This window comes from Notechis scutatus, chromosome 2 (genome assembly GCF_049901735.1).
Source record: "Notechis scutatus isolate UNSWTSFEM ecotype Mainland chromosome 2, rNotScu1.2, whole genome shotgun sequence".
NCBI lineage: Eukaryota > Metazoa > Chordata > Lepidosauria > Squamata > Elapidae > Notechis > Notechis scutatus.
In genome coordinates, this window is record NC_142010.1 from 155,989,843 (window position 1) to 155,998,941 (window position 9,099).

At 40.4% G+C, this 9,099-nt stretch overlaps 1 protein-coding gene across 1 annotated transcript; it reads left to right on the top strand.

Annotated features, from left to right (window-relative positions):
* The first annotated feature begins 357 nt into the window (after nt 1–357).
* C2H19orf53 (chromosome 2 C19orf53 homolog) lies at nt 358–4,742 on the top strand. Its single transcript, XM_026681971.2, has 3 exons — nt 358–489; nt 2,231–2,286; nt 3,198–4,742. The coding sequence occupies exons 1-3, from the start codon at nt 399–401 to the stop codon at nt 3,336–3,338; spliced, it is 288 nt and encodes a 95-aa protein (XP_026537756.1). The 5' UTR covers nt 358–398; the 3' UTR covers nt 3,339–4,742.
* Nucleotides 4,743–9,099: the final 4,357 nt, after the last annotated feature.

A 9,099-nucleotide genomic window follows, 5' to 3' on the forward strand; every position in this document is an offset into this window, starting at 1 on the left:
ATGGTTGCGGCCCACTACCGGTTGCTCGGCATCAACCCCTTTCCAAACCTTTAATTCAGGAGCCTTCAAACTTAACAGCTTTAAGACTTGAGGACTTCAACTCCCAGAATTCCTCCTCCAGTCAACGTTAGCTCGGGAATTCTGGGAGTTGAAGTCCACAAGTCTTAAACTTGCCAAGTTTGAAGACCTAATCGAAAAGCGAACGCTTTCGCAAACATCAACGCAAAGCACTGTCGCTTTTTAGCTCCCAACTTCGCGGCTGCGCCTAAACGGCTAAGCGCTTTAGCAGCGGCGGCGGCAGGGACGCTTTCTATCCCAGCAGCGCCTGGGCAGTTCCGGCTCTGCTTCTCGGGGGTTGAGCGAGCGTCGGGCGGGAGGCGGAGAACTGGCTGGAATCGATGGCTCAGGGCAAGCAGAAATTCAAGGCGCGCAAAACGGCCGCTGCGGGGAAGAAGGCGGCGGCGGCTGCCCGCGGACTTCGCAAAGGAGGTATAGCTGGGGAAAGGCGCCGGGGGGGGGCGGGGGGAGGCTGGACTAGGAGCGCCAGCCTTGCTTCGTCCATAAACAGGAAGCATGGGCCGAGAGTCGCCCATCTTTCTTTTGGCTCGTAGGAAGAGCGGACTTTTTATACACTCTGGTTAAGCAAAAGCTAAGCAGCATATGGATGGTGTGGAACTTCAGGGGGTTATTGCAGCACTCAGTGGCCGTGGCCGTGGCCGTGGGTGTAATAAGCTTCTGTGTTAGCTACGTTACCATCTCGGTCCTAATCGATGGACGAATAGCAGTCAGTCAGAGCCCTAGTCGTCATTGAGCGCTCGTCTCAGTATTTACGGCAGGGATCTTCAAACTTTAAACTGAAGTCCACAAGCTTTAAGACATGTGGACTTCAACTCCCAGAATTCCTCCTCCAGTCATATTAGCTCGGGAATCTTGGGAGTTGAAGTCCACAAGTCTTAAACTTGCCAATTTTGAAGACCCTTGATTTACAGAGTGCCCGAAAGCTCGTTGCAGCTATAAATTATACGCTGCTCTTCAGAAAGCCCCTTTACTTCCTTGAGGCTTCAGTTTAAGCGCTTCTTGGGAGTGAAACTTGCGACAGAAGCAAAGCAGATGGACCCAGCTTTGAGATATGCTTCACTGTAGGGCAGTCTTTCTCACATTGGGGCAACTTCAAGAGGCGTGAACTTCAACTCCCAGAATTCCCCAGCCACCCATGCCTGGCTGGGGAATTCTGGAAGTTGGTCCATGCTTCTCATAGTTGCCCTGTTTGAGAAAGACTAATTTAGTGCATCAAAGATGATGCGTCTTATTGAAGCAGGTTGTGGATAATCCACATACCCCTCAGGCTTCATATTTTTAGGTAGGACTGGGTTCAGAAGATCCGTGCAGTTATGAAGTTCCTTGAATGGCCTTTGGTCCACTTGCTGTCTCTGAGCCTCATTTACCTTAGAGGTTGCTCTAAAAGGGGATGTGGGGGAGCCATCGTGTACAGTGCTTGAAGCTGTTTAAGGGTAACACAAAAAAACAAAGTGTTATAGAATTGAACCAGAGAAGTAGCCTGCTTACTCAGCACTAGCAGTTACTCTATTTTTGAAACCAGCTTTGAGGAGTCCTTGGTGCTGTTGGAACTTAGTAAACTAGGTAGCATTATCAACGGTAGTCTAACATCACTAGCACTGATGATGTTACCTAGTTTGGGTAATGAAACATCTGCAAGAAAATAATCAAGCTCAGAGAGCACCGAGGACACTTCATTTCAGCCCTAAGCTACAGATGTTCTCCTTTATTGACGCCAACTTTGGTTAGTGCAAGTTTGCATGATCCTTAGGGTTATTATGGGAGATTTCTAAACACAAGCTTTCCAAACAGTCTTCCAATTATTCATTTGTTTTTCAAAAATACTTTGAACAGCAACAGTGGTTGAGTAGCACACAGTGTGCTAAAGAGCTTTTTCAGAGTGGCAATAAGGACATGTGTTGGACAGATTGTATTCTAAACACCAGCCACTCCCCCAATCTGGTGATTTCCAGATGTGGCCGGATTATTTCACAAACTGCTATCATGCAGGCTGCAAAATATGGGAAATACAGGTAAGTCTTCTGTATGTGGAAGGCACCATGTTGGGGAAATTGAACAAATGTGATACAAATTAATCTAATGTAGTTTTTTTTTTTCATAAGACATTGATTCAACAACAAAATATATTTTAATTATTTGGTTCCTCTCACAGGTCGTGTAATTGCGCCCAAGAAAACACGTGTGATCCAGCAACAGAAAGTGAAAAAGGTGTGCTGTCACTCAATCTCAGCCTTTTGTCCACCAATAATTGCCTTCGAGGGCACAGAGTTTGTTTTTACTACAAGTCTAGGAATGTGACATAATTCATATTTGTATCCTTTTCTGAACTTGAATAGTTTAGCCAGTTATCTGTGGTCTGCTAACTACTGCAATGTGTAGCTCTGGAAGAAGATTCAAAACTTGTGGTGCATACAAAATTTAGCTGCAGAATTTTTAATTAGACAGCTGACTATGAAGATGTTTTGTCTACATTATAGAACTTCATTAACTGTCTTTTTGTTTGTCAGTACAATTAAAAGTGCTGGTGTAGATTTTAAGACCCTATATGGATACTGAAAAAGAGTACTATATCTACTTCCACAGTAAGTTGCATAGATGTGAAAAACATGGTGGTGCTCCTGGTAGGTGCAGTCTAGCCTTTTCATATATAGGTACCAGAAGCCAAATGACATCTTTTGCCTGCCCTCTATTCAAAATCATATTTCGCACCTCCAGCAAATATGAAGATACTGCTATTGTGTAATATCCAAGGTCAGCTATATGAAGAACTCTCACTTTGCCTGATAGCAGAGCTGGATTTGATGATGTGTGAAGGGTTTTTTCACTTAAGTACAACGTCTACAAAACTTCTTTCCCAGGGTGCTTTCCTTGTCTTAAATTATTGACGTTTTTTTCAAAAATCCTTGGAAATATAGGTATTTTTGGATTTATTATGCTGATTTAATGTGTATTTTATTTAAAGGACAACCGAATAACACAAAAAGATCTTGCTTCTTAGGGAGTTGAAAGGTACCTTTGTTCATAAATCTAGCAAGACACTTGAACATTTACAGGTTTAAGCAATTATTGCTTAGCTGTCATTCTATAAACTCAGCCTTTCTCTCTTCCTCTCTCTGCAGAATCTGGAGGTTACCATCCGTAAGAAGATTGAGCATGAGGTGGTAATGAAGGCCAGTACTAAGTTACCCAAGAAACTTAGTTTGTTGAAGACCCCCAAAGTGGAAACAAAGAAAGATCCAGGACACTCTAGCAAGTCTTAACAATGTTTCATGGACTGAGATTGGTGATTGTGGCCTGCAATGCATTTACTTTTGACTGTGTTTGACTGATGTGATTTTGTTGGGTGACCATCTAGTGTGCTCCATGTTTCAGTTGGCAGAGAGTTTTCTTCTACATAAGAATCCATCTGATTAGTTCCTTGCCTGATACTGGATTGTGGGTTTATACAATAGGTTTCAAACATAACTTACTCTAGTTTCAAGTTTTCCTCCTTTGTTTTGGGGTTTATGATTTCAGTGAAAGTTACTTTGTTTTCATTCTAGTATGACCTGTGCCTGATTTGCTACTGGCTTAATTGTGTTAGACCAGAAAGGAGGATCTCATATGAGTATACAATGGGGGAGCATAATAACTCCTGAGTTCTTGCCTGGTGATTATCTGTTGATTATCTGCTTTAGTTTAGGGCTAGGGCAGCATGTTTCTAATTGGCCCTTGGTCGTGTGGCACTAGGAAGAATGATGTTCACATCAAAGAAAGGCCACTAGATTCCATTTCCCTGCTGGAAATAAAACTCAGGTCGATATGATCCAAATTTTGCAAAAGAGAGGTTTAGGTTCATTCAGTTTGTCTTACAGGTATTTAGAATTGACATAGGGGCTATTATAGAACCATAAAATTTAATGTGTTTACATCAGACATGGATTCGCATCTCTGTGTTCAGTTTTGAACATAGGAGCAGAAATGGAAATCTTGAACTTATTGTTCTCAATTTTGGGAACGTCATCCTTTCTGGAAAGTAGTTTGGCAATCATTTCTCTTCTCTCTGCTTTTACCTGTTGCCTTCTGATCACTATAACATATGCGTGATGCTTTTCTGCTTGCTGATTCTTGTCCTATTTATCTCATCCCACATCTGCTTATTATAGTTGAACCCTCCTGCCCCCACAAATTGCATAGATGGCTATAATAAACTACAGCAAGGTCAAAATGATGACGTGTGCACTGGCATCATCCTGCAGTTGCCCACATTTTGTATTTGTGTCACATAGTCTGAGGCAAGTAACAAATTGTGATTATGATATGATATCGTTAGCATTACACACTTGTCGTTCTTTGCCCCCTCCATGCAGATACCCAAATTAGTTCAATAATGCAAGCTGTTAATCCTTCAGTGTATTTTACCATACTTTAAAGTACTCTATAGAATAACTGAGAACTTTGGTGTCTTTTCTAATCGGCAACCAACCCACCCCTCTCCTTTTTAAATAAGTTTAATTGCTGCAAATGTTTGCTTGTAAGTAAACTTTGCCTTTGTCTAGGTTAAGAAAATAATCTAGGAAGTACATTCTTAATTAGATAAATATATTTAAACTGTACTGTTGGTTATTCTGTACTTTGCATGCTTACCAAATTAAAAGATTATTTAAAGAATGTATAAATCTAAAGTGAGTAGAATATATTTTTATCATGGTCACTGATCAAAATAAAAACATATTGTGCAACAAAAACACTTTAAAAATAAAGTAAAAACAGAACAAGCTAAAAAAATTGCAATTGGTGCCAGGCTATAAAGTCTGCCTAATATTATAAGCAGTATAACAAAATGTAGTTACATTTAAGGAGACTGAGTCTAAAAGATCAAAATTTCCCTGGTGTTTAAAGTGATGTATAAACCTTCTGCAATATTCTGCTTGTGCATTTTCTGATATTAGCCATTGCAGGCAATAGGTTGCTGGATCAAAAAAAAAAGTGGTTGTTTTTTTTTGTTTACTGAGCAAATAGGACATGAGCAAAACAGAAATACTTCAAAGCTCTACCAAAGAGCAATGCTTCGGTCCATAGGACTGTGTTTGCATTGTGCTTGAAGGCAAAATTATTTCAAGAACAAACCCCTTCCCCCATCTTCTTTTAGATTGAAGTTTGGAGTAGACGAATAAAGCAGGATAATTTATCAATGTGTCTTAGTCGTTTGGAACGGCCACCTGATCTCTTAGCAGCACCCCCATTCTAGTTTGGCTCCTGTCTCCTGAATAATTTCGTTTGTTTGGGTTTTTTTAAAAAAAATTAGGCTTGGGTTATCAGCATATCCCTTTTCTCTCCCATCGCCCAATAAAGAAACAAGAAGGGAGAAAAAAGATGAAGGAATGGGAGATGTTCCTTGAATACAGGATTTTGGAAAAGTGGAGGGAGGTACAGAAAACCTCGAAATGGCATGGGGGAATGAAATGGCATGATTATACCTTTTCACAGAAACACTAAACACTCCAATTTTATTTGCCAACTCTCATTTGCATACTGCAAACAATCCTGCAAGTTTTGTAAAATAAACAAACCAAAAAACTCAGCAGAAATAGAATTTTGTGATTGCAATGCCTGGGGTTTTTATATTGCCTTGCATTTGAAGCTTGTATCATAATAAAAAGTGGAGGGGATTATGAAATGAGAGAGGAAATAAAAAGAGAGCCCAGTTTTGGTCTGGAGATAATCAAGATTTTGTAATGGTCAAAATGTGTGCATCGTAGGGAAAGGAGAAGTTTATATGTAATGGCGAATGTACCACACCCAGTTTTCTCAAGGCATACAACATCCTTACTGACCTGACCCTCTGCTGTTGCTTGGTGACACTGGAAAACAGGATAAGAAAACACCCATCAAAAAAAGTGCACATGCAAAAAAAAGAAAGAACTATTTTTCTCTACTTTCATTAACACAAGCGGGTGTCTGAAACTTCCAATGGGACTTCCAAAATTGTCCCACCAATTTCAGGAAGCCTGGTCAATTCTGTCAAGAAGAAAGGGACTCTGAGAAGCAGAAATGTTTTTGTATTTCAAAAATAATGTTTAGAGGCTAGCAGAAACCAATTTCAAAGAGGACTAGAGCAGGAAAGTGTGTGAAAATTAACTTTTCCCATCTTGCTGACTAGGACATTCTGGGAGTCCATATTTCCTAAAGCGGTCAAGTTTGAATAATACTGCTCTAAACCTTTGGGACGATACTGGCTGGGAATTTTGGAAGCTGAAGTCCAGCACATCTGAAAAGTACTATTTGGGAAAGCTATTTCAACCAACATTTCACTAATATTTTGGCATCCTCAAGATATTGGTGATGTGTCTCTACCACTCTTAAAAAGAAAAGTTGTGGTTCAACACATCAGACGTTGTAGGTTGAAGGTGCTAGTTTAGTGAGTAAAGCAGCAAATTAATCACATGGGAAAATGGCTGCATCAAGATTTGCTTCTGGCATTGCAGACTTATATTGAGTTCCTTCTGAACCTCCAATACAAGTCTACATAGACCACACTGCACATGCAATCCCCAGATTGGAAGAAAAAGTGCTTTGATAGGGGAACCTTTGGAATACATATCTCTAATAGTCTACGGCTTTAGAGATTGCAGTGAAAATGGATCCGCGGATCTACTTTTGAAGCAAACCAAAATTCTTTTCACTTCTCTGTCCTACAGTGGAAAATCAATACCTGAAATACAAAGAAGTTCTTGCTGTGGTGTATTTTGGGATGAATATCCTTGTGCAGACAGTTCTTAACTAGATTTCTTTAAAAATTGTGAAAGAAATAGCTGAAGGCTGTCAAGTTTAAATTCAGAAGCAGATCTGGAGTAGCATTTTCTAGCAGGTAATTTTATTTGCGCCAGGATTTTCTATTTAATTTAGTAGCAATTGTCCAAATATAACTTTTCACTCACATAGGACAGGGGTCCCTAACCCCAGGCTGAGGCCCACTACTGGGCCTTGAACCCTTCCCAGTCGTCAGAAGTGGTAAGCGAGCGCGCACACACATCCCCACTTACACTCCATTTGTATGAGGGGAACCATCCCCCCCCGGCTGGTCCACAAGATGAAAAATTATCCCTTTGCTGTCACCTGATTGGAAGAGATATAGATAAGGAAGAGACAGGGATGGACAGGGATGTGATGTAGGGCCTCTTAAACAAGCTTTTAATTCAAATTAAAGAGAGAGAGAGAGAGAGAGAGACCAGATCTCAGCAGAACATCCTGCAAAGATAAATGAGGCCTCTTCCTCTGCAAAAGATTACTTTGAGATCACAAAATAATTTACCGTAGACTAGCAACACAATTTGGAAGGTATTGCCCTCCTCTCTTGATGGCTGAAAACTGCTCAGTTTTCACCAGCTATGGCCAGAAGAGGTCAGTGTTGGAGACGGAATACTGGATTTGCAGAGGATCATTCTGAAAATTTTAATGAAATGAAAGGGAAATAAAATATTTTTCTTAAAATCATGTTATGCATATTTGTCCGATGGACCAACGATTTACTGAGGCATGGGAGAATCTCTGGCCTCCCTTCTTCCTTCCTAGGGCCACTGAAATAAAATCATTGGCAGGTTGGAAGAGGCTATGCGAGCTATCAAGTCCAATTCTAAATGCAGTTGCTGGCAGCTTTCCTACAAAATACCATAAATCGGTTCCTCTGTGTCCCTGCACCTGAAACACCAGAGACTGAATCTCAATCTTCTTCTCTTTGACATCCTTTCAGTGCCCTTGAATATCGCCTCCAGTTCTCCTCTTTATGTTAAACACTGTCAGTTTTTTCAACCTGTCTTCAAAGTAGTTTCTAGTCCTGTCAATTTTAATGTGTTTCTTTTGAATTTGTTTCATGCAGGAGGGAACGAACTCTTGTTTCGTTTTTTTAAAAATGAACAATCAGCTCATTAAGGCCAAGGAGAAGACAGTTCCTAGTCCCTTTCCCAGGGACATAGTTTTTTTTCTCCATTGTTGGGAAAGGTGATGGGATGGTCTTTCCTAGTGCTCTTCCATGAAAATAATTCTTCTCTGCTGATAGGGAAGCAGTTTTTCAGTTTATTTGGAGCCAGCTGTGGCACTGAAATCTTACAAAGCAATCCTATACAGGTCCAATTAGAAATAAGTTCTACTGAGTTAAGTGGGATGATCCTTGGGGAAATGTCTAAAGGGTTGCAACATCACCATTACTATTTTAAGTACATCAGGAAATCCCTCCAAAGGTTTCAGTTGTTTGAATCAAAGAAGATAGTTGGCAGTTTTCTTTTTTAGGCTGCTGTCATGTTTTCCTTCCATTTGTGGAAACCAAAGGGAAGCCTCTGTTCTCTGCAGGTCTGGTCTATCACCTATTCATAGGTTAATAAGATGTGTGGGCCTTCCCAGTTGGAGAGAGTACAATGGCACAGCAGTAAGGTAGAATGGAAAATCTTTCTCGCTGACAAAGGACTTCAAAAGGATTTATTTGAATGGGGAAAGAGGAAATAACGTGGCAAATAATATGCAGGATGAGAAGTGCTTGTTTGGTAAGGCAATTGCTCTGTATCAGGAGGAAAAAAAACAGTAAAATATGCCTTTGCAATGTGCATGGTGTTTATGAAAGAAGTATGGGCAGGGTCACATACGTGAAAAAGCTTCTCTAAACATGACATCTTCATGCATTTACAGCTTCCAGTATAGCCATTTTTATAATGCCTTCTGGTTCTTATCATAGAATGAGAGCAATTTCAACAAATACAATTCAGCCTCGTACTAGCTTTAATGTTTGCTCTTCTACTTTCATGCGTAGTTAAGGAGTTAAACTAGGATCAGGGAGACCCAGGTTCAAATTCACTCTCAGTCACGGAAGGACATAGGGTGAAGGGCAGGATATAAACCTAATTGAATTGAATGAATGAATGAATAAAAGAATTGAATGAATGAATGAATGATGGAAGAAATGGAAAGAATCTTGAAAATCATCTAATTCAACTCATTGTCAAGTGCAGGAATCTACTGCTTCAGCATCCTTGACAGATGACCGTTCAG